Source organism: Zingiber officinale, chromosome 7A (genome assembly GCF_018446385.1).
Source record: "Zingiber officinale cultivar Zhangliang chromosome 7A, Zo_v1.1, whole genome shotgun sequence".
In the NCBI taxonomy this organism is placed as follows: Eukaryota; Viridiplantae; Streptophyta; class Magnoliopsida; order Zingiberales; family Zingiberaceae; genus Zingiber; species Zingiber officinale.
The window spans coordinates 109,297,547-109,324,388 of NC_055998.1; the positions used below are offsets into that span (position 1 = coordinate 109,297,547).

The 26,842-nt window shown below is 35.6% G+C and overlaps 1 protein-coding gene across 1 annotated transcript; it reads right to left on the bottom strand.

Moving 5' to 3' along the window:
• Positions 1 to 1,089: 1,089 nt before the first annotated feature.
• LOC122001979 (protein Jade-3-like) lies at positions 1,090 to 20,414 on the bottom strand. Its single transcript, XM_042556980.1, has 13 exons — positions 20,203 to 20,414; positions 19,879 to 19,985; positions 19,579 to 19,788; positions 19,225 to 19,475; positions 18,928 to 19,146; positions 18,641 to 18,862; positions 14,044 to 14,097; positions 13,812 to 13,877; positions 13,585 to 13,722; positions 13,244 to 13,297; positions 10,319 to 10,378; positions 2,036 to 2,428; positions 1,090 to 1,960 (listed from the first exon to the last, which is right to left on the bottom strand). Exons 2-13 carry the CDS (start codon positions 19,937 to 19,939, stop codon positions 1,802 to 1,804), a joined length of 1,887 nt encoding a protein of 628 aa, XP_042412914.1. The 5' UTR covers positions 19,940 to 19,985; positions 20,203 to 20,414; the 3' UTR covers positions 1,090 to 1,801.
• Between the last annotated feature and the right edge of the window lie 6,428 nt (positions 20,415 to 26,842).

Here is a 26,842-nt window from a genome sequence, read left to right on the forward strand (position 1 = left end):
CAGAAACTTAATTCATTCAAGATGAGGACAAGGCTCGAGGGTGAGCCAAGGACAGATGAGAGAATAAGATTAGAAGGGGCATTTACTTGAAAGCATGTCAAACTCAACTGAAGTATCAAGATCCATCAAAACAAATTATAATCACCCTTTGAACAAAATCTTAAAGGATGTATTAGAGAGACAAGGACAAAGTCATTTTTAAAAAGGAAAGGTAGTCAGATCACACTAAATTTCACAAGTTATGCAACTTGTCATCCTTCTACCCTAGCCTTCCTAGTTCATCTCATTGCCAAGCCTTCAAACTATCAAACCCAGATGATATTCAACAAATCAACTCAGCTACATCATCAAGTTTGAATTACTATGGGCACATGCACTATTCTAAATTTCAGCACATTTAGTGCAGACAAATTCTGTCAAATAAATTAGGAAGAGAATATTAATTCCCATGTTTAGTAAAAGATAATTATAGACATCTTAGATATCTCTTACCATCTGTCCTTAAATTATATGAAAAAAGATAAATCATATATCAACTACAACTGCCAAATGATTAAAAAATGATAACAAAATTTCCAAAGGACATACATCCATCCATCGAAAATTAACCCCGTGATTCCCAAACAATGAATATATATTTAAATTAGAAGGTTCCCAAAATCTCATTCCTAAAACAACTAAATTAGATAAAAACTAGATTTCACCAAATGACAAATTTCATGAATTTTTTTTTAAAAGGCCACTGAATCAGATAATTGTCAAATACAATATGCAAAGACAGCTGAAATAAAATTTACAATTAATATAAATTGATTTCACAATCAAAATAATTCTAATCATTGTGTGCTGAAGTGCTGTACGGTTTTGGAACCGGTAATTTAAAGGAAATACACAGCTCATGAGCAGTAGCGTGTACGGCTCACAAATGTGAATATAACGAATTCAGACCACATTAAATATCAAACTCATTGATGAGCAATTTCTGTACATCCATGCATAAGAACACATTATTTTGCTAACAGTCCTGTCATCCAACGCACCAAGATGAAAAATAAAAGACGTCCAAAATGAAACACACAAGAAAACATATGGAAACAACTTGTAGTTTTTTAGACTACGATTTATGTATCATTACAACCATAATTGCCTATTACAACAACCAAATGCTGATTCTGCTCCTACCTACTAATCTACCTATTGACTAATTCTCACTACATAGTACATTCTTTTCTAGACTAATTGAATGCTAAATGTGGGATTTGACTGTTAAATTTTCATTTCCAGCAAAATATGTCTCAAGGCATGCCTACTACCACCATCACCAAAAAAGGGGCTTGTCCTTTCAGACAAGGGCTGGGAATTTAAAGGCCAAGAATGTACAAAAGTTTACAAAACCTGTAACCTATGGGATCTCTATTACCCATGAAAGCTTCCATGTAGCCAATGAAGTGAGTAATCAAGCTCAACACTGGCAGTTAACATGGACAACTAAGATCATACATCAAAGGATACTCAGCTCTTCCACTTTTATAATACTTTCCTTTGATATATAAACGAAGTTGACATCAATACTTTCTTCTCCGGGCTGCATCGGTGTTGTATGAATGCATGGCAAACCCTGTTTTCACCAGTGTCCTCTTATAAATCTCAGGGCATTTAACACTGGTGGAACCTCTTTCATCAGTTTGCTGTTTCTGTATCATCAGCAAATCGATTGCCTGGTATTCACCTTTAAATTTGTCCACAGGGACCCAAAGCCACCAAGAATGGAAAAGAGCACTTGAATAATTCATCCTTGAACTTATCCACCAGGTTCTCTTGGCTCATGAGGATCCATATCCTTCTTCAGTGCCCTTTCTTTGGAAAGAGAACCAACAGGGACATAAAAATACCCCTTGGAAGGCCGTTGATTTTGCATTGATGTTTGATCTGACGATAACGCAAGATCCTGAATGGCCTCCTGCAACATAACAAAATGGGATTGAACAAGTTAACAAAAGTACAACAGTAATAATTAATTGAAAGCAGATCATACCTTTTTTTCCTTAATTTTCCTGTTTCCATCATCTACAGATATCCGGAAAGCCATTGATGCTGATCTCCGTGGAAGTTGTTTACCAGCAAGAGAATCCCGCTCTGCTAATTTTCGTTTGATTGATGATTGTGACGTGGAACTATCATCAGTATGTCTGTCCACATCCTTATTACTCAAAGAAAATCTAATTTTACGTTTATTAGAAAAGGTACTGTCCACTGTAACTTCATCTGATCTCAGTACCATTCCACTGTGTGACCTATTATTTATAGATGTAGTAGCTGATTCTGAACTGGCGCCAGGATGCAAGAAGGAACTGGTTGCAAGTGCCGAGTATGTAGTAGAATCCTTTTTCGAAGCAAGTATATCATGTGAACAAAGAACCAAGTCTTTCTGTCAAAATTGGACTAGTTAATGAGCCATTTACTCAGAAGTAAACCAGTTAATGAATTATGCAATCATTGAAATAACTGCAAAGAAAAAACTTGGTGGCAAAATTTTTTAAAAAAAACAACTCTGAATATACATATAATGTTGGGCCTTTGGGTTAATCATTCATAAAAAGACGTTAGCAAAAAATATCAGATGAAATTTTTGAATAAATGCCTTAAACCAGAGACTAAAATTGCAATAACATCATATCTTCTAATGGCGATGCAAACACAAATTTAAGGTCCCAAGATGATCCATGCAAAGATATAAAAGCCCAAATTAGAAATATTTTTCTCTGGTAAATCATTAGAGTTAAGATGAATGGATAATGTCATGCAGGTAAATGTCAAGAAAGATAAGAAAGTGAGGGAAAAGGGCTTTGAAACCTATAAAATAAGATGCAATGTTTTTGACATGTTCAAAGATATCCAAATGAGTTACTTTCAAGAATTATAGTTTGATGAATTGTGCTTTAGAAAGAATTAAGGGGGTGTTTGGTTGATGGGTTTGGGAATGATAGTAAAAGATAGTGTTTGGATTGTGAGTTTGGGAATGACATTTTGGGAATGATTACTAGATTTATGGGAATCAACCAAACTCATATAACTTGATGGGTTTCATTTCCATTCCTATTCTCATTCCACTCTATTATCAAACCCATATCCATAGTCATTCCCATCATTTAACCAAACGCCCCCTAAGTGAGGTTATTGAGGTGGTCAAAAATATAAATGCCATTCCAGAGTCTAAACAAGGTTTCAGAAGGTCTAAATAGGTAGTATGTAGCCAACCCATTACGTAATGCATTTGTGATGTGGGAGCACATGCAAGGCCTACGAAGTGAAGACTGATATATTAAAAATTATCCTATGCATACAATCAATATCATCGCACCAAATTGTTGACATGTTTTCCATGTCAACATGCTCTATTCATTTTGTTGCCATATACTAACATAAAATACTGGTGAAAGCTGTATAACTAGTTAATATTTATAGAACATTGTTTTAGTATAATTTTAATTGAGAGGTAGTGATAGATTTGTATTTTTAATGCAAGGAAGTTCAGCAATTGATTGATTGAAGGTTCAAACGTATGGTTCATGTAGTTTGAATCTTTAGACATCAAATCAGATGTATTGAGCAACAAGCCAACCCATCAAGGTAGGTAAATAACCCTTTACTTATGCAGTGCCAAGTCATCATACGAAATGGTAGTTGGAACTTATATATGATCGTTCTCACCTATGGTCAATGTGTCCTTGGTGTTGTAGCAGTCAAATGTACTGATTGACCTCATCCATGGGTGTGATCATTAGTTAGGTGAAGGCTTTGATTGTTATGGAGCTAATGCCCAAATGATGTTAAATGTTGGAAGATATTGAGATCAGCAATGGGTTATATCCTTGTACTCTGCAATTGTCTAATCCATAAATAAGTGTGATGACTGAACAATATTGTGGTTGGATGGAAACCAAAGTCAATGTGATATATCGTCTTGCATATTTGCAGTAAGCTATGTGCAGCTGTTTGTAGGAGCCACCTAGTGGTGGACGTGTGGGATACAAGGATGTGTAAGTGATCTTCTGATACAGATAGGGATCTACAAAACAAAGAATGATTCTAGAAGAAAACAAGCAGGGATGTTGTGGATAAGTCTGTGAGGTTATCTATAGATGAATCAGACTTGGTGGTTGGATAGGTTTTGATTTCATTGTCGTCTTAAGTTTAGTCTCGCATACAGGATTTCATAAGAAGCACGAGTTATCTTGATTCTTGTCATGCTTTCTAATTGACTTATTGCGACACTGATGAGCATAGAATCGAACCATAGGATCGTAAAACACAACAATTTAGCAAGACTACTTTATAGAAATACATTTGCTATATATAAATTAGTATATCTATTGATTTTCAATATTAAAGTTGATATGAATATTCTAAATATTATGATTCTAATATTATGAGCATAAAGACATTTTTCATATAGTAAATATATAAAAAAATTCGATTAATTTTTCATTTTTATATAGCAAGTACAAACCTCTATAAGACGAATCATAATTATAATATAGATGATAACAACAATATTAATTATAAAGAATTCTACTTAGGAGTCAACAAGGATCTTATATTACAAAATTTTCTCAAGCAAACAAATTATTTGCTTCTGTAAATATCAATGCTAAAATGTAAATATATTATAATCAAGTTGATGGGACCAAGATCTATGTAGGAATCATAAGTAGACATAGGATCGGATCACAGGATCATAAAATTTTATTTCAATTGATATCCTACTTGGATCTAGATTGTTTCGTTTGGATCCTAAAACCCTCAAATACAAATCACAATTTGAAGATCATGCTCACAATTGCTTATATCTCAATGACTCGGACAATATATTAAGATATATGTTCATACATCAATGCAGTATTATAATTATTTGTGACCCCAATGTAGTATCATAAGTATTTGCATTACCTCAATGCAGTTATACAATGCATCTTTGTTTTACAGATCGAAGCACGGCAAATGGTGGAGTACAAGAGGCAGTGAGTCAGAATTAGGAATTTCTAAGGTGAATGCAGGGAGGTAAGGACCCTGAAGAGAAGCAACTGCCACAGGTGTGAGCAGTGGGAGGTGTCTAGTCTTAGGGAGGTTGATGTAGCATATGTAGGCATTTCAAATGAAGACAGTAGAGTCAATAAAGCTGGGATTAACAGAGGGCAGGAAGGGGAGGAGGTTTGTGATTGATATTAAAATTACAGATAGGGGAAGAGGCCGCTGAGAAGGGAAAGGGAGTAGCACAGGGTGAAGTCATGGGCAGTTAGTGCAGATAAAGGAGCAAGAGGCTTCTGGGAGACTCATAGGCAGGAAGTCACACGTCAAGTGTTGTGCTTCCTAGGGCTGCAAGAGGCAACATTGTGGGATAGATCGTACAGGGAAGCAGATGGGGGAGTAGAGATCCCGTTCTTGTGGACGGAGAGAAGAGGTAGTGGTGGAGCAAGGAGTCAAATAGGCACAGGAAGCTGAGGAGACATGAAGCACACTAGGCTAGATGGGGGAGATCAAAATGGGAGTTTGGGCAATTAGGACACAAATTCCCAGACGCTTGAGATCTAGTTGTTCAATCTGGAGGAGCAGATAATGGTAACCATGCATTGATCTCAAATTTTGCCAAGTGTCACATAAAGAGATACTCAAACACACCCTTTACTAAATATACAATTAGTCTACTGTACATACATTTACATGTGTGAGGCAAGACGCTGATTGCATACTGCCTATTTGTGTTTGATCATGATTACATTATCCATATTGCTTTTTTGTGTTTCTACTTTGCACATTTATTGCACATTAATTTTTTGTGGATCGAATTGGTTACACTAAACATTGGGTGTTTGTTAAAATTTCTCAATAAAGATATATTATCTTATGTTTCCACTACCAGATAAGCTCATGCATGTGAAACCTCTATTGTTCAGTTGATTGACCCCAAACGCAAGGTGAGACAAGCATTCAATTGCAAGATCTAAATTAAGTTTGTTTCATATATCCATCATCCATAATTACACTAATGATCTTGAACTTGCCCCCACGGGCTTAACTGAGTTGGTAAGTGGCAAGTTGATTGCCAAATGAGATCTTCGGATCGAATCTCGGGGCTGACGGGACGTAAATCCATGCAACCTGTGTAAACTCACCCCACCTGCCACTTGTCTTCTCAGTCACCGTGATTTACCTCCTCTATGTTAGTCCTGGGACGGGCTGGTGGAGGCGTTGGGGGCGAGCATATTTGCCTTTTGCCACTAATGATCTTGAACTTTGTGGCTGACACAGTTAGTTCATGCAAGGGTGTTGCTGCCAATAGGCTTGGGGTCGATTCCCAACACAGAATGTCTCACTGGTTGCCTCAACCCCTCGCATGCACTACTATTGTTGGACGAAGCTCCGTGATTTACCTCCCTTCCAAATAGTGGGGGGTCATCCTGGAGGGGTCGCCGATGTAACGGTTTCACCTTTTGCTGCCAACTAATGATCTTGAACTTTTACTTCTTACCCTATATGCAATAAAATTTTGTCATTGTAATTTCAATAAGCACAGCATAACACTTTCTTCTTGTCTGCTACAGTTTGCTAATTCATTGAGAATGTTCGTAGAAATTTTTGTCCCATAAGGAACTATCAATATGTTAGGTTATTATAATATATATAGTTTTCTCTAATGTAATTCAATTAGATTGATATAGTCCTTTCAACTTGGTATTATAAGGGGCAGTCTAAAATTTTGCTTTGGGTCTCTTATTTGAGGTATAGGTTGTTTGATAGAGAAGTGAACCTCCCTTGCAACCCTGGATCTCATCTGAATGACAGCTTTCTCTTGATAACTTCTCAAAAATCTCCCTCGCCTCCTCTCCCTGTCCATTTCTCATCAGCAATCTTCCTTCCTTTCCTAAACAGGCCAACACCCATCACTGCTCATGTTGTGCAACAATCAAAACAGGAAGCTACTTGTTGCCAGTCAATATAAAGAATCTCCCTACCACTTCCCGATTTATCAGGATTACACAAGATGTCGTTGTATAAGATGTTGTAGCTATATCCATCAACCATGATTGGTGACCCTGTGACCAGGCCCATGAGCTCCTAAGCAAGGAAATTTATCTCCACCTTTGCCTGCGCGTCTTCCTCAGCTAAGAACTTGCAGATCCTTCATCCAAGCATGTTTAGCACCAACATATGGCACAGAAACCCAAACGTTAGCTTGTGAAATCTATAAGACCATCATGTGTGTACATTGTCAATTTTTCTTCTAACTCCTTTTCAACCATCCTCCATCATCAACTTCTTTTTGCAATGTCATTTGCTTCTTCATCAAAATCATCAGTCCCATACAAGCCCTCCACACTTGCTGGAGGTAAAGACAAATGACAATTACCATCAGAAACTTAACCCTTTCTATCCAAAGAAAAATAGAACAGACACAAAGGTACCCTTCTCAATTTTCTGTCAATCACACCTCACAAGATCACTCCCTAGTAGTGTCTAACACCTCAACATCCAACAAAAACTGTAACAGGAAACACCCTACCAGGATCAAGGCCCTAGACCAAACCCAAGCCTATATATATATATATATATATATATATATATATATATATATATATATATAAAGGTTTGATATGCTACGGACCTTATGTCGCACACCCCATGCACACGTAACATTGTTTTTCAGTTTGAATCTTTTTTTTGTGCTTAATATTATAACCTAGCCCCTAAATCTTAAAAGTCAAAACTCTAAATGACATAAGCTAAAAAATTAAACAAAAATATCAAAAAAAAAAAAACAGAAACCATGCAGTCACAGATGAAGCTCGCAGCTCAACATCTGCAGGATAAAATAGCTCTCTCTCTCTCTCTCTCTCTCTCTCTCTCTCTCTCTCTATATATATATATATATATATATATATATATATATATTCATTTTATTTTTGGTTGCACAACTTTAATGGAGATAGGTTATTATCTCTTTGCCAAAATTTCTATTTCTTTTCAAGAGTTAATGTTGGCTTTTCCTGTCTTTCCTGACATCTACCTCTCCAACCAGACTAAAATGATAAAAAACTCAATCTCCTACATCTTGTAGATATTGAAATCCTAATATTTTCCAATGAAATATGTCTCACTTCTCTCTCTTTCTTGAACCTTTATAGTTGTTTGCTTAATAAGCAAAATGTTTGTGATACTCAGTATTCTCGATAAGAGCTTGTTTCTTCTGTTCATTTGATATAATATTAAACAAAATAAATAACCTTAAACACAAATGATCTCAGCGTCCCCTCGGGATGATCTAGTGGCTAGCACATGAGGTATTGTCACCATAAGATCTGGGGTTCAAATCTAGGCATAGTCAAGGTAAATATCTCCTTTATGTGCTAGTCACTATTACAAAGGCTAGTAGCCATCCGTGATTTATCTTCTCCGTGTTGGCCTTGGGACGGATTGGTGGAGGCGCTAGAGCGAGCGTATTACCTTTTGCCACTATGAACAAAACTCAAGAAATGAATAAATAATAACAACAACAACAACAACAACCAAGCCTTTTCCCACTAGATGGGGTCGGCTGTATGAATCCTTTTACGTCATTGAGCTCTATCTCCTATTATATTATCATCTATATTTAAATAAATTTTATCTTATTTTATTGTTGCTAACCAAGTCTTTTTTGGTCTTCCTCTTCCTCGTTTGATATGCATGTTTATCATAGTTTCACATCGCCTAACTGGAGCATTTATTGGTCGTCTAAGTACATGTCCATACCATCTTAAATGTGTCTCTCGGAGTTTGTCCTCAATAGATGCAACTCCGACTTTCTCTCTAATACTCTCATTTCTTATTTTGTCAATCTTTGTATGTCCACACATCCACCTTAACATTTATTCAAGAAATGAATAAATGTGTTTATTAATTTGTCTTACGCTTGATTATTTATCATAGTTCTTGTTTTTAACACAATCTCAAAAATAGCCTCATGCAGAGCAGAGTAAGGTTGCATACAATATACCTTTCCCGGGACCCGCATTGATGGGAGTTACGTAGCTGCCCTTGTTTTTAACACAAATATATAAAAACATATATAAGTGTGTGTGTGTGTGTGTGTGTGTGTGTGTGTGTGTGTGTGTGTGTGTGTGAGAGAGAGAGAGAGAGAGAGAGAGAGAGAGAGAGATGAAAATATAATATGAATTGCATTTATTGGGTCAATATTTTAACTAAATTATACAGGCAATAACAACACTACAAGCTCAAGCTTACTTGAGCTCAATAAGACTTTTAATAACTAATCTTGAAAAAGATAAAAGTGATGCTTTGCTCAACTCATTTAAAGCCCTGTGTTTGCTTAGATGAAAGAAAGAGGCAAAGAAAAGAAATAAAAATATCAAATTGAGAGGAAATTCAGTAGATGAAGGAATTTAGTCCCATCCAATTCTTCTATTTAATTTCCTCCCAAATAAGGAAGAAATGGAGGGAAATGAAGTTCAAACATCAAATAAATACAAACAATTGACAACATTTCTTTCCTTCTTATTTCATCCTAGTAAACAAGATGAATGGAATAGAGAGGATGAAAGATAATATACGTATATTTTTTTGTCTCTTCATTCCCTCTTACTACCTATCCTCCAAGTAAATATAGAAATAGAAAATAGAACAATCCTCTTGTAAATATAGTAATATCAAATTTTACTCGGGTCTCTCTCTCTAGTTTCTCTTTGTTCATATCACAAGCAAAAAACTATCACAAGACTAAATCAAATTCAAATATTGGATTGCGCCATCAAAGACCCTCAGTCATTGTTACTTTCATTATTCTTGTCAAGCATCTTATCAATCTTTTTCCTTGTTTGTCAGTTTTATCTATTCTATATAACAAGTTGGCTTTGTTGCTTTTATCTATTCTATATAACAAGTTGGAATTTATCTATTTTATGTTTCAACTAGAGGGTAATAGAAGGTATAGGTTTCATCCTGCATGAGGTACAATGTCATTGAATATTTGTTGGATTATTACACATAAAGAAGTAATTTTATCTTTTAATTGAAGAAGATAGATCGATTTCTTTCATCTGGCAACATGAGATAAGAAATTTAAGTCTTATTGAGGAATTAGTGTGAAATCAAAAACAAAGGGAACGAGAACTGAAAATAAAAACCATATAAGCTATGCAAGGCATTCTGCTATTGCAAAAAAGCGACAACCTGAAAAAATTTAAAAAAAAAACAAAAGCAACATGTTTTAAAGAAACAAGAGAAGAATAAAATCAAAATTAGGATCAACAGAGATTGGTACCTTTAACTTTTCTCTCTTTATAATCCTTTCACAAAGTAGACGTACTTTTTCCAATTCAACCTGTCATAAGAGCCTTAATTAGAATAGCCACTTGCACAAAAAAAAAATCCCTCAAGTCAATGCCAAATAACTAAGGATTTGCAACCAAAAAGAGAATGAACATGTTAATAAAAACTAACAAGATTCCCTGCTTAGAAGCCTCTTATTCTATCTCATCCTAACAAGAAGCCACATTACAAACTTAACATTTTGTAAATATCCGCATAGTTGTTCTAAATAAAACAATATCAAATATTGAGAATAAATTTAGTTGCACCATCAATCAGCTAGGATGAGTTTAGCCTTTCATTTATTGGAAACCACAAAGTAGTAACAACAAAGGCAAGACCTTACATAATGATACCATTTATTTTATACCCTCATTAATCAAACTAAAAGGAATATGGATAGGGTAAAAAAGAATTAGAGACAGTTAAAATGAACTACATACCAGTATATCCACTACTAACATTAAATTTCAGATGGTTAAAATAACAGTCAAAACCGTTTAGTCTTAAATGTAAATGAACCATGCAAAGAATTAGATAATAACAACCAAATCTTTATCCCACTACGTGTAATTGGTTATATAAATCGTCCTACATCATTGAGCTCGATCCTCTAATATATTATCACCTATATTTAAATGAATTTTATCTGTTTTATTATTTCTAATTAGATCCCCCCTCCTCCTCCTCCTACTCCTCGATTATTATGCATATTTGTCCTCTCTCTTGGTTTTCTAGTTGTCTAAAGATATATTATCTTAAACCTGACTGTCAAACTTTTTCCACATAGGTGCAATTCCAAGTTTCTCAATAATGTTCGCATTTCTTATCTTATTCATCCTTACATATTCACACATCCACCTTAACATCTTCGTTGCTATGATTCTCATATTTTGCTCGTATATTCAATTCAAAGCCCAACATCATCTTCATATAATATAGCAGGTCCAACAACAGTTTTATAGAAACTTCTTTTAAGCTTTAGAGATACCTTATGATCACAAAGAACACTTGATCCCCTTCATTTCAACCATCTTTATCAACCCCTCTATCCTTTTGCAAAAAAACCCTAGATAATTAAAAAATTTCAATTATAAGTAACTCATAATCTCTTATCTTAGCAATTATTTTACTACGTCTGCTACTACTTAAATTTCATATATTTTATCTTTACTCTGCTAAGTCTAAAATCTTTAACTTTCAATATCTCCCTTCAAATTTCGAGCTTAGCATTTACACTTTCATGAGTCTCATCAACCAAAAGAATATCATCTATTACCCACATGCATCATGATAACTTACCTTGGATGTATCCAATGAGTTCATCCATAACTATTATAAAAAAGATATGAATATAGAACTGATTCTTAATGTAATCATATTTTTATAGGAAACATTTCGGTAAATCTGTTTAAAGTCTTCACACTTGTCATTATATCATCATGCATATCTTTAATTGTCTCAATATACGCTACACAAACACTTTTTTCTAAAATTCTTTACATAATTTTCCTCATCATATGCTTTTTCTATGCTAGCGACAGTCATTATCTTAATGTCTATGTAATTTGCATAATTTTGTATGTTTTGTTTTTATATAGGAGAACTAAAGTACTTGCACTTCGTTGATTTGGCATTTTCTTTGTTTTTAACTCCATAAGTCATTAACACTATGCTTCCCTAGGAACTTCCATACCTGGATTGGAATATCATCAAGTCAAGCCACTTTTCTATTTTTCATCACATGTAACTTCTACTTCTAAATTTGAATTCTTTGCTAAAAATTTAAAATGTTATACTCTAATCTACATAAATTTCATAAGTAGGTCACCTAAGCTTTCATTAAAAATTTGATAAAAATACCCAGCCACTTTATTTCCTCATCCATCATTAGTACCATATTAAATTCATCTATAATGTTTCTTATTTAGGTAAGTTGTCTCGCTTTAACTATTCTATAGATATTATTTTCTCCTTTTGTATTAAATTATCGATGCAAGCATTCAAAAGTTTTACTCTTGACTTCACTCTATGCTTTCTTGGCCTCTTTTTTAACTATTGCATACTTTTTAAATTTTCTTCATTCCTACAAGTATAGAATAACTTATAGGTTGCTCTTTTTTTCATTTAATTTCTTTTGTACTTCCTCGTTCCACTACTAAGAATTTTTATTTGGTGATGCTTGTCCTCTTGACTCACCGAGTATGTTTTTTACCACTATTTTTAAATTGGGCGTCATCTTATAAATGTTGTATTTGAGTCGTCATGCAATGAATTAGATAAAAACAAAATAAGCAATAAATATAAGTCAAAGTTAATGCCATAGATATGTTCAAGAGAGAAGAAAGAAAGACAAATAAAATGACTATGAAACACTAAATTAGTGTACATTTCTATAACTACCACATGAGTATGATCCATATAGGCAACCCCACTTAGTGAAATAAAGGTTCGAGTGTTGTTATTATTTTATAACTACCACATGAATCAGCACAAACTAGATTCTAGAAAAGAACTTGGTACTCCAAATAAAGATTTAACCATGTTTTATGAGATAAAAGTCGATAAAACTATGCCTGCAAGGTTGCATCTACCAAGAAAAGCACTAGTATTGTATCTTATAACATAACACTATTCTATAGTGATGTCTTTAGTTTGAATTTATGGTACTTTGCAACTTCTATTGCATTTTGTCAACAATTAAATTGGGAATAGAATAACAAACAGCAAATAATTTATCCACGAAAATATTTAATGTTATAGATGAAACTAAAGTATTTTACTTTTGAGAGAAAATTAAAATTGAAATGGGATCTTTGAGCAATGAAGAAAAAAAGAAACTCTTTATCTCCAACTAGAAGACAAAGAAGAGACTCACCCTTATTTGTTTTAAACTCTTAAGATCCTCAACTCCACACTGTCGGTTGTCTGCCTATAAAAAAGAACCAAACCACATTGAGATACAGCAGATACTGTTTAAAGGTGAATACAATGTACAAGAGATATTTATAAAGGCTATATTTCCTTTCCCTTCTCTCCTTTCCTCTCTATTTTTATACAAGTTTTCGCAAAAGAATAAGGCCCTGATCCATATCTTATAATTCTAATGATTGATACTTTATGACATTCATATTAGGAGGCAAGATAAAGCGGAAAAAAATACAAATCCATTCAAGTTAAAGAAAGACATGGACAAAATACAATGCAGAATTGTATTACCTCTCTCTGTTCTACACTATGTTTGCCACAATAGGCCTTGTGTTGTATGCTGCTGCCAGTAACCTTGGCATTCATGTAAAACCCAGCACTACTAGCACAGAAAGGATGAAAATGACACTTACAATTTCCATAACTGCACTGCATTTGGAAGGTAGAATACATAGTCAACAAATGGTTGTACTTTTAAATTTCTAAGATGTTCCATTATACTATAGAAAAGGACATACCTTTAGGCATGAACCAACATTGAGATGGCATATAGAGCAGGTGTCCTTCCCTTTGAAACTATTGTCCTGCAAACAACAAATGTCAAAGAAATATTCTACTTACAATGTGCAATAGAATACCAAAAAAAAAATCATAAGTTAAATAGGATTCATATGCAAAAAATAGTTTGATGTAAAATGAATTTAAGATAAATCGAACAAGTTGTCATATAAATTATAGCAAAAATATTACCAATCCTTGAATGGGGTTTTCTTGTCCTCTCCTAAAACTTGTCTCCAACAACCACTGAAGAATACAATTCCTTATATTAGACATGACATGCAAATAAAATTAAGAGAACTAATACAATATTAATTATTATAAAAATGAAGATTTTTGAGGAAGAATAATTTTATTTCTCATTGCTTCAATTGGAGAATAATACATCCAAATATTTACACGGCTGAACATAGTAATCAATTCCTAAAAACAAGAAAATTACCATTAATTATCATCCTAAACTTAAGGTATTCCATGTAAGAAAATCTAGATTATAGTATTAAATCCAGATTATAAGAAAATACAGATTTAAGAAAATCCACATTTAAATTTAAATATGCTAACTTTGAGGGAAATTCAACACTCCCCCTCTTTTTGGTTGTACATATTGCACATGCCCAACTTGTTACATAGTTCCTCAAAGTTAGATCCTAACAGCATCTTTGTTAAGATGTCTGCGAGTTGCTCTCGTGTAGGAGTATAGATCAATTGCACTTCCAAGTTCAAAATTTTCTCGGCTATAAAATGTTTTGATCAATCTCTATATGTTTTGTTCTCTCATGATGAACTGGATCATTTGCAATGCTAATAGTGACTTGATTATATACTTCAGGTTCACCGTATTCTCATACTCATCCCAACTCCATCATAACTCGCCTCATTCATATTCCTCACAAATTACTATGGCTAAAGCTCTTAGTTCAACCTCAGCTTCAAGAAGCCACAGACTATTTCTTACTTCTCCATATTATAAGGTTACCCAAAATGATGAGTAATACCCTATCTAATTGGCTTCCTGCCCCATCTGCGTTGGAGTATAGAACTATATCTCTACATTCATTCTTCTTAAATAGAAACCCTTTTCTAGGAGTCATTTTTAGATACCTTCGAATTCAGTACACAATTTCTATGTGCTCCTCCATCCTCCATTAGACAGTTCATAAACTAACTTACGAGTTACGACACTCATTGCAAAACCAATATCTAGTCAAGTATGGGAGAGATAAATGAGTCTTCCTACTTGGCATTGATATATTCCTTTGTCTATTGGAACTCCTTCCTCTTCACGCCCTAACTTCTTTAAGGGTTCCATAGGAGTGCTTACAGGTTTACATCCTAGCGTACCAGTCTCTTTGAGTAAATCCAAGGTTTATTTTGGCTGAGATAAATATTCTCCTTTTTGATCGAGCCACTTCCATACCCAAAGTGAACTGTAGAGGACCAAGGTCTTTTACTTCAAATTGTTCTGCCAAGGATCATTTAATCATCAATATCCCTTCCGAATGAAATGATGTCATCTACATAGACAATGACGATGGCTAATTTATTCACAGGATAGCTCTTCACAAAGAGAGTATGAACAAATCCATGTTCTTTTTATTGACGGTAAGAACCTGCCAAACCACACACGTAGAGATTGTTTAAGTCCATGGAGAGACTTTAATAACTTGCACACCTTGTTGTTGAAGTTGCTTATTTGTAGACCTGAACAAATCTCCATGTAGACTTCCTCTTCAAGATCTCATTAAAAAAATAAAAAACATTCTTTAAATCAAATTGACAAAGGGGTCAGTCCAAGTTTGCTGCTAATGAGAGAAGTATTTGAAGGGTGTTGAGCTTCGCAACAGGAGCAAAGGTCCCATGGTAATCAACACTATAGGATTGAGTAAAGTCTCTTGCTACCAATCGGGCTTAGAGTCTGTCAATGCTCTCATCTGCCTTATATTTCAGGGTAAAGAGTCAATTTACAACTCACATTTTTCTTTCCTGGTGGGTGTTTAGTAATTATCCATGTTCCGTTTTTCTCCAAAGTCATAATCTCCTCTTGAATAGCTTGTTTCCAACGCAGGTGACTTAGAGCCGCTTTAATATTTGTTAGAATTTGAACATTATCCAACCTTAAAATAAATGCTCGATAGGATTGAGAAAGACCAGCATATGATATAAGTTCATGATCCGATGTTGAATACAAGTTCAAGTACCTTTCCTTAAGGCAATAGGTAGTTCCAAATCATCTTCGACTTGAATCTCCTCTGATCCGTTTTCTTCTAGTTCATTCTCACCTCTTGTGCTAATTTCCACCGTAATTGAATTCGGTTCATCTTCTTGGACAGGTGTGAGATGCGCTAAATTCTCAATCTCTTCCTAAGTTTGTTTTTTCTCCAATAGAAAACATAAGAGATCGAGTTTCTTCCAACAAATGACGATTTTTCACTCAACCACTCCATTTTGTTAGGGTGTACTGACACATGAACTTGGGCAATTCCCGTCTAGACAAATATTCACCTAGAATTGAATTGAAATACTCCCTAGCATTGTTAGATTTCAAAATTTGGATTTTGATATTGAATTGTGTTTGGACCGTGGAATTGAATGCTTTGAATATTCTATCAACCTTTGACTTTTCTTTCATAAGGAAAACCCAAGTGAGTCTTGTATGATCATCCACAAATGTCACAAACCACTGAGCCCCGTTACTATTTTTTATTTGAGAAGGTCCCTAGATATCACTGTGAATCAATGTGAATGATTTTAATGAACAATAGGGCACAATTAGATAGATAGAATGTGTGTTTAACAAGTTGATAGATCTCACATTTAAATAATTTTGAACTTCTATTAATGAGTGAGGGAAGAACCTTTCAAGATACATAAAGTTTGGATGGCCTAACCGATAGTGCCATGACTTCACTATCTGTATTATCTTTATTGGTACTTGAATTAAAGGCAAACTTAGGACTAGAATAACAAACAAACTTACTCTTAGAAACATCAATACTCACCACTAAGACTTCCCTAAATTGAGATGTCTTGAAGAGATAAAGTCCATAGCACATCTCACCACTACCAATCCTCTTCTTCGAACCCAATTCCAGAAAAACACGCATATTTGAAAGAAATTTAGTAGAACAGTTGTGATCAAAAGTCAACTTATTGGACATTAAGTTGCACTCAAGTTTAGGGACATGAAGCACAGATTTGAGAGTAATTTCGAGTGAGAGTTGAATAGATCTTATCCCGCCACCTTGGACTGAGAACCATCGACAATGTGCACAGGAAGATTGGTGTGATAGGATTGATAATCATAAAATAGGGACTTATCCCCCATCATATGGTCTGATACCCCTGAGTCAATAATCCAATATTTTGAATGTTTAGCCCACACTGAGAATGCAGAATGTGAGTTACCTGCTTATGCATGCGTGCTGGTGGATGGGTTAGGGGTAGTATGCTGAGAAAGTGTGATATTTAGAACCTTTTGGAGCACTTCAGGTAGTTCCATGGTGAATGGACTTGACTCAGTGGTGGCCGGCAGTTCCTCAATTGCATTGGTTGAGTTGGAATGACTATCTCTGTCAAAATTTGACTTTGATGATTTCCACCCAGCTGGTTTAGTGTGTATCTTCTAACATGTCCTTGGTGTGACCATGTTTAGCGCAGTGATCACACCACGGTCTTGCCTTTGTTGACGAGTATCTTGATGATTTAGAGGATCGGAACCACGGGCAGAAAGTGCAAATCCTTCCAATGTTGGAGATGGATGTTGACTGCTCATTATGACCTTTTTCCTACTTTCCTCACGACAGACTTCAAATAAATGTTTCTCGAAGGCTCCGAATAAGCTTAGTTCCCATCACTCAATCTCTAACTTCATCTAAATTCTTGTTTAATCCCAGTAGGAACTTATATGTCCTCTTCTACTCCACTATTTTGCAATACAGAGCATTGTCTTGGGCATTTCCATCCGTGAGTCTCACACATGCCTAGTCAATTCCAGTGACAGAGTGTATTGAAATATTGCATCACCATGAGGTCTCCCTATTGTAAATCATGAAGGATTGACTCAACTGTAAACAGCTTTGATGTATTCTCAGAACTAGGATAAGTCTCTCGCATGGGTTTCCAAATTTCTTGTGCAGTCTGTAGAAAAAAAAAAAATTCTCACCGATATCAATATTCATGAAATTTATGAGTCATGACATTATCAGATGATCTTCGGCCTTCCACTTCTTGTAATCTGGATCATCCTTCAGAATTGAAATCTCCCGTATTAAATAATCTTCTTTGTCTCTGCCGCAATAAGCATCCTGTCAATTTGAGACCACTGGATAAAGTTTTATCCATTGAGTTTATGGTTGGTGATGAGGAGAGATTTTCAGAGTTTCCAAAATTTCCAGAATTTGGGACAGTAGATATTTAATGGGAATGAGAAGATAATTCGGAGGTATAGTTGGATTTTTCGGTTGTCATGCCATACTTGACCATGGAAGATGGCTAGGAATGGAGGCTAACCGAGCTCTAATACCATGGAGATTTCTTAGGAAGAATGATCTTATTTCTTATTGCTTCAATTGGAGAATAATGCATCCTAATATATATATGATTTACATGGCTGAACATAGTAACAAATTCCTAAAAACAAGAAAATTACCTTTAATTATTATCCTAGACTTGGTATCCCATATAGGAAAATCCAAATTATAAGATAAAATCCATGTATAAGAAAATCCAGATTTAATTCTAAATATGCTAACTTTGAGGGAAATTCAACAAAAGGATAAGTAATTACCTCTGCACAGAAGGCATGAACCCACTGTCCATCTGCTGACTTTCTCATAGCACCATGCAGAGTACCACATAAGCAACACTGAACCATAGCATTTCTATCATTAGCATCAGATACATTCTGGGGGCTAGTAGATGACAGTGACATTTCCTCACAGCGCTCACACTCCCATGGACCAACTGGAATTTCAGAAAGCCTTTGATAGCAGTCTAAATGAACAGCAACCTGCAATATGTAGTAGTCTTAGTGAAATGATATTTTAAAGTACCAAAGGTAGAGATGCAACCTACCTTGCAGGTTGAACAGACAAAGATGCGATTTAACATTGTCTCAGTTCGCATGCATATTTCACAAGACAATACATTGTCTTTCAAGAATTCAGGCATCTGAAAAGCCATAGACTGCTTATCTGACGTCAATTTTAAAACAGCTGACCTAAGAACCTCCTTTGGCCTAGGTACCAATGGCAAACCAGCTCTCCCAGTTGCAGCGTTTAAGTTTGCAGGAATCTATAAATAAGGAAATAAGGAGATTAAGAAACAAGTTCTATGCATGAGAACTAATTAATAATAAAGTTAAAACTTCACTTCTTGAGCAGCTGCTATAATCTCATCATTGTTGTCTTTCCTTAATGAGTTTCTTGATGAAACAGCTGCTGCTTCAGCAGCAGCAGCATATACAGCCTGAGCTTCTTTGTTCTTCTTCTCTTTTCTCCCTCGCTTCTTTGCCTCTTTAACTTCATGAAAAAACTGATTAACAAGGATTAAGTCCCATTTCTGTTTAGTTGATTCATTTAGCTCATGAGGAAGGTTCTTAACTATCCTCGACAATAAATCATCTGCATAGTACAAAAGAAAATCAAGAATGTGAATCTAAAATAAATGAACATGCAACATTATTTTAACCACCATAATGCAGTTCTTAAAAAAAACATTCTTCACCATATTTATGCTTGATTGACATGGCATTATCAAGCAGCTTAGATTGAATGTAAACTATTTCTCCCTCCACTTCATCCTCAGGGGAAAGTTCCAAGAGACCCATATTCTTAGCTTTAGAAATTTGGTCAATTTTTGTTCCATCCAGCGAACAGTGTGTACCAGTGGAGGAACAAGGCAAGCCTTGTTTGATGCACTGGGGACATGAATTCCCTATATCAATAGGTGAAAATGTTTTCAATGGCATACAGTTGTATAACATAAAGGAACAAGTCTTGTTTAACTATATCATGGATAGTTTACCGTTGTAAGTTGGATCTCCATGAGTTTTCTTGAATGAGTTCCGCATTTGCAACAACTTCATATTGATCAAAGGATGAACGTCAGAAAAAGAATCAAGTGCACCATTTCTGCACCAAAAAATAATAAGCTGGGATAAATTAAAAATTCAAAATACAAATATATTAATTCTTTTCTATTAGTTTTAAAAAGACTTGCTCAACTTAAAAAGGACAGAAAAAAAAGGATTCATAGAAGAAACATGCAAACAAAGACCTTGCAGGCAGCAGGAACAAGGTTTTGGAGTATAGAGAACAAAAAATATATATAAAAAAACAAAAAACTTACTCAAGATAAAATTTACAAGAAACTGCTGCCTCCAGTTCATTATTTAATTCTTTTGAAGAGCTAGACTCTTGTTGTGGCTTATTTTCAAAGATGGCATCAGCATCCTCAGCATGTTTGTCACTGCAATGAAGATCAGCTACTTTCTCCTCAACATCATGGATCTTGCGCTCTCCATGAGGCAGATTATTGGAATCTACTCTTAATGGGTTTCCTGTCGGTGATAGTGATATACAGTCAGAAATTCAGTATGTCATTTAAGATTTCCTAAGTGAGAACAATCTGTCTCTTTGTACTTTATAAAATTGGCCAGGACAAACAGACTTTGAAAATCGACTGCCAGTACATTTGTGGTCAGATTGAAATATAGACAACTCTTATCATCTTCAATCAAACACTATTACTGATTAGCATAAGCTCTTGAGATAAACTTGAACAAAATGTTTATGCCATGTTGAGCAACACTACATATCCAGTGTGTGGGCAAATATAATTGTTCCATATTAAACAAAAAATTATTAACAACCACACCGTATGCCAAATTAAACAACCCACCAAATTTGTGTATGTTCAAGAAAGTTTACATCTATCACATAATATATCAAATATGAACAAAAGCAGTAGATACATCAAACTTTTATATCCGATACACAAAATAACATTTACACAAACTTCAAATTTCTATACTCGGCATCACAATATAAATTTTGTTAAAAATTTCACAAGTGCCACTTCAGGTGTTCCAAATTTTGTTCCAGGCCAGTCAGCACTGAAAACTTTTCATTCTACCCACCGACCTTCAAGCAAGGTCTGAAATCACCAGTATGCAAACTTATTCTTCATTCACAAGTTCGTCCACAAACTCATTCTTTGTCTGCAAGTTCATCCACCATCCATGAGTTCATCCTCCATCAACTAGTTCGTCCAGGAGTTTGTATACAAGCTCATCCTTCATAGATGACTTCGTCCATGGTTGGTGAGTTCTGCAAATTCATTTGTTCCTGCAAATTCATCCATGAGTTTGTATGTCATCCGTGAGTTCATCTACTAGCTCATCCTTTTCTACAAGCGAGTCGCGAGCTCATTATAAATTCATCATGAGCTCGTCACTTTGTAGCCAATTGTTGCAAGCTCATCCTTCATGTGTTTTGTGCCCTCATCATGACTCAATCAATCGCCAACAGTACCTCCATCATTATAAATACCTTTGTCATACTCTTTTGCCTCTTCCCCTTACTCGTCTTCTTTATTCCCCTTCTGCTCCTTGTCGGACAACCAACGACATTTGAAAGCACAAATTAAAACAATAGGAACCTGTTTCATTCTGACCACTGTAACTCTACCTCGCAATGAGATTTGAAACCTTAGTTGCTCCTCTTTACAAGAAAGTTATCTAATAAAACATCACTGCCATACTCAACTAAATGTCTATCATCACATCACTCAACTCTCTCATTGAAATAGTCTACAGGATGGTATCATCAATCTGTAAATGCAATCCACATATTGAATATATTACTCTACGTGAAAATTAAAAGATGTTTTGTGTATTTTTCCCATAGAAGCATTACATCATATAGGTAAGACCTCCAAAATAATACCCAAGAGGAAATACCCTATGTAGAATAAAACCATGAAACATAACCAAGGTTTTATATCTCATAGTCTCTCATCTGTATCAAAAATCCAGTCATGTTTCTCTTCCTCCTTCCTTTTATGATGTTAGGGTTTGGCAGTTAAGAGGGAGCAGCAAAGGTATTCTTATTTTGGTCTTGACCCACACTGCACTGAACCAGTTTCCTTTCAGTCGGGGACTTGATTCCTAGCTCAGAATTGAAACTTCAAACCATGCAGATAACTATGACTAACAAACCCTAGAACTAAAGCAGTGATACCATTTTGTCTAACCTATTAAATAAAACAGAAAAATAAAGCTAATAACTAGAAAGCATATAAATTTGAAAATACACTCAACTAAGATGACGAAGACACAATGCAACCACAGTGACTACCAACTTTCATGATGCAACTGTCAGAATTGAAGTTGACAAAAAATTAAAAAGGGTTTAATATAATCCTCTTAAAAACCTCACACTACTGAGATCATGACAAAAAATTTTAAGTTTGGGAAGCTACAGTGACATGTGAAAGGTTAAAGAGGGAATGATAAAGTGTTCCAGTATCCACTATTGAGAAAAGAAGTTTCCAGTCTTTGTACTCAGAAAAACACCTATATAAAGTGTTTCATAAAATATTTATGTTTTATCAATCTTTCTTTCTCAAAAAGGTTAAAAAAAAACAAGAAGCTCACGGAGATCAGCATATTTGAGCACATCAAATAGAATACCAAAAAAGAAAGAAAACATTGGCCATAAATCAAAAGCTAGCAAAAAAAAAAACTAAAAACTTTAATCACTCGCCTCGAGGGAAGGAGGCGAGCCGCTGTGAGGGAAGGAGGCGAGACAGAACTTACCGAGACATAACTTGGAAGGAGCCGCTGCGGAGAGGAGATGAAAGGGCTGCGGTATGCGGAGATGCGCTGCGGTCTACAGAGAGGAGAAGGAGATGAGCGAGGGAGCACAGAGGAGAAGAAGAGGAGAAGAGTGTTCTGCCCTAAATCACGAGGAGAAGAGGGTTCTGCCCTAAATCGTGAACATAGCGACGGAACTATTAGTTCTGGTTGAGATCGGGTCGAAGTCCTGATGGGTCAAGGGACCTGACAGCAAGGAAGTTTGCAATTGGTAAGTGGAGGTAAGCAACTAGAGGAGAGATCCAATGAGAATGCGCTCCCGTTTGAGGGAACAGTAGCTGTCAGTCCGATCTAGAGTTTTAGAGAAATTCAAAGTCAGGATTGGACAGTCTGGAGGCTATGAAATTCACTTTACTTTAAATATTATTGCTTGTCTTTCTAACTCTGTAGTGCAGGTGTTTGAAAAAGAAAGAGGGCTAGAAAATAGGGCTTTGGGCGCCTGGAGCTTGTCCAAGCGCCTAGACATCCGAGCGCCCGGAGGTACTCCAGGCGCCTGGGTCAGGGACTTTGAAGGAGCACCCGGGCCACACTGTAAGCACCTGGATGGTCCGAGCGCCCAAAGTTGCTCCAAGAGCCCGGACCAGGAAAAGTTCATTTTCGAGCTGCATTGTCATGCATTGGTTTGCCGACCCACATCAACAGTTCAGGCGCCTGAAGGTGGTCCAAGCGCCTAGACATGGATAAACTTCTCGGATGAAGTTTCAACGAGAGTATACCATGCCATCACACTCCAGGCGCCCGGGGATGGATCCAAGTGCCCAGATGGGGCTATAAAAAGAGGGTTCGACTAGCAACTTCAAAGCACCAATTACTCAGACTCTTGTTCTTGCGTGTTGCTCTGAAAAGGCTCCTACGACACTGTAACTCTTCTCCGACAACTTGCAATCAAGTTCTACTAATTTTCTTTATTGTCGGTAACTTTTCTTTATAGTTCTTATACATCACATGCACTTCAATTCTGTAATATTCGAACTATTAGTGGATTGTCCAACGAAAGCACGAGTGTAAGGCTTGGAGTAGGAATTGTCGAAGGCTCCGAACTAAGTAAATTGAACTTGTGTTAGCATTTGCCTTTGTTTTCTATTTCGCTTTCTTTTTTGATACTTCTACTGTGCACTTAATTTTCAAAAGAAAAGAAATATTTTTAAAATCACGTGATTCACCTCCCCCCTCTCACGTGCTCACGATCTAACAATATCTACGTAAACTTTCATGATTTTTCAATAGTCATAGAATTATTTATGGGTTTATGAAATTGGATCTAAATTTGAATTCAGATATCAAAAACTCCAATCGATTTAGCACTATGCCCAATCGATTGAGATGTGGCGTAATCAATTAGTAGCAAATGTCAATCAATTAACACTGGCTAGAATTGATTAGTAGTTGAAACTAATCGATTGGATATGTTGTTTTTGGCTAAAATGATCTAATTTCAATCCATTAAGCCACATTTAATCAATTTATCTATTCCTAACCCTAGGAAATGTCATGATAAGTATTTAAAGATCATTTTCTTGATGAAAATAAGAAAGGAATGGTTAAAATGGACTAATTTGGAGTTAAGGAGGAGATTTAGATTCAAGGTTAAATCATTAACCTCAAGACATCAATTTTGGAATTTTCTAAAGGTTTAGGAAATCTAAATCATTATTGGTGAAGTTGGAGATTGCTTTGAGGGGAAGGTCTTTGTTAAAGGAATGATTTATTTTTTTAAGGATGAGGAGACAATTGAAAGTTGGGAACCTTCATTGTGATGAATGCTCTAGATTGAGCATTGAAGATAATGGAAGATTGAAAATCTTCATTGTGATAGATGCATGCTCAAGGTTGAGCATAAGATATAATGAAATGTATGAGACTTTCATTGGATTTTTTTGACAAATTGACTCTTAGAAAAAGTTTTTGATATGTATCAAAGGGGGAGAATGTAGAGTTGAAGTTAGAATATTCTCGTTCATTGTTTGGCATGGGATGAAGATGGAAATTAGGCAATGGGTTAGCCTAATTTAAATATATTGTCAAACATTAAAAAGGGAGAGATTGTTGGTGCAATCGTCCTCATGTCAAGGTTGACCAGTTTGACTAAGCTCAATTAGCTCAAGCTTAAGTTTCAATGTTTGTCAATATGTGAAAGAGAAGTCAAGTAGGTCAAGGGAAGACTGAATACTTATCCAGGGAAGTCCTAACTGGAGACTAGGGAACGGGAAGTCCTAACTGGATTAGATAACAGAGAGTCCAAGTGATCAAGGAGGATCACATGTTGGCAAAGGAAAGCCCTAACTACGGTTAGACAAGGAAAAGCCCTAATTGAGGTTAGGCAGGTGGAAGTCTACCGAGTGACTAGTCATAACTGGGGTTAGGTAAAGAATAGTCCAAATGGGTCAAGGAGGATCATACGTTGGTAAAGAAAAGCCTTAATTGCAGTTAGGCAAGGAAAACCCAAACTGAGGTTAGGTAATATGGAAGTCTACCAAGTGACTAGTCCTAACTGGAGGTTATGTAAGAGGAAAATCCAAGTGAGTCAAGGAGAACTTCACTTGGTGATCGGAAGTCCGAGTGGGGCTAGGTAATGAGAAAGTCCTGACAGGTCAAGTTTGACTGGATGCTAAGTAACGAAAAGGCCCAACGAGTCACAATTGACTTTAAGGTTGGGCAAAGAAACCCTAAACTCGAGTTCAGAGTTTAGGGTTGGACAATCAATTAGCTCAATCGATTAAGCCAAAGTACCTAATCTATTGGAGAGTGCATAATCGATTGGAAGTGCTTTGTGAAAACACAGTGAGAGTTGGAATAGATTGGGCGATCAATTGGACTTAGTCCAATCAATTAGATAAGGTTTCTCATGATTCATGAATAGAAGGTTGGGAAATCGATTGGTCTAAGATTCACAAGAGAACATAGGCTTGGTGAATTGATTGAGGCAATCAATTCAGGCTTTTTCAATCAATTGTGCTAATTAATTGGGGCCTTTGTCGCAAGAGAACAAAGAACTCGGGAATCGATTAGGCTGCTTTCTCTCGCAAATAAAAAAGCTTCTGAATCGATTGGGGCTATCAATTAGAAATTGCCGAATAGATTGACATGACTCACCAATCAATTAGGGGTTTGAAAAAAAGTCATTCTACAAGTTGTTGGACAGTCAGTTGATGTGACAATCGATTAGGAGAAAGCTTAATTGATTATGAGGCAAAAAGTAGTTTGAACACTAACCATATAAAGGGGAGTTCATCTATAGTTTTTGTCATCGGTTTTTGGGTGTTTGGAGAAGAAGTGATGCTATATTTTCCACCATGAAGAGACAATCCAAAGCAAGAAAAGAGCAAGTAAAGAAAGATTCATGTTGTAAAGTCATTTTTTATTTCTTTTGTAACCTAGTTTGCATTTCTTGTTTGTATTTCCCGTGCTTGAACTTGTACGAGGTTTCTCCACTCCCGGAGAGGAGGTTTTTATAGTGTATCTATGAGAGTGAGGAGTCGACACTTGGATTAGTCATCTTGAGGAGGTAGATACCAATTAAAACAAAAAGTGTTAGCATTGTGAAGTCTTCGATTCGAGTTTTCGCTGTAAATTATCATCGAAGAAACGAACGGATCTATTCACCTTCCCTCTAACTCTCTGTGTGTCCTAACATTTAAGTGACACTCTGACCGCCTATGTATGTTTTAGTCATTATTTTGGTCATCTAACTTGGTTTCAATAACTTTAAAAATCTCCTATTTAATAATTAGTGCTATAGTTTACTTATCAAATTGGTATTTACCGGACTCTTGCATTTAAACTTGTTGTATTCTGACGCTATTTATCATGTTGTATAAAATTTCCTAAAATAATTTTATATTGTTTTACAATTAAAATTGAAGAATGTGAGGTATGGAGATATCAATGATAATTCTAAATGCGAGTTGCTTCATTGGTGTGTTGGTGGAGTTGTTGCAAAAGGTCGAATTGCATCTACAAACAAAAGTGTATCACATTCCTCTTGGTAGATTTTGTTGAAAAGTTTAGATTGATAGAATTTTTTTTAGAGAAAGTGGACCTAATTCAACCCATTGAAAAAAAAAATTCTCAAGGATACACGTCGCTTGGTTATTTGAATTTATAATTTTATGT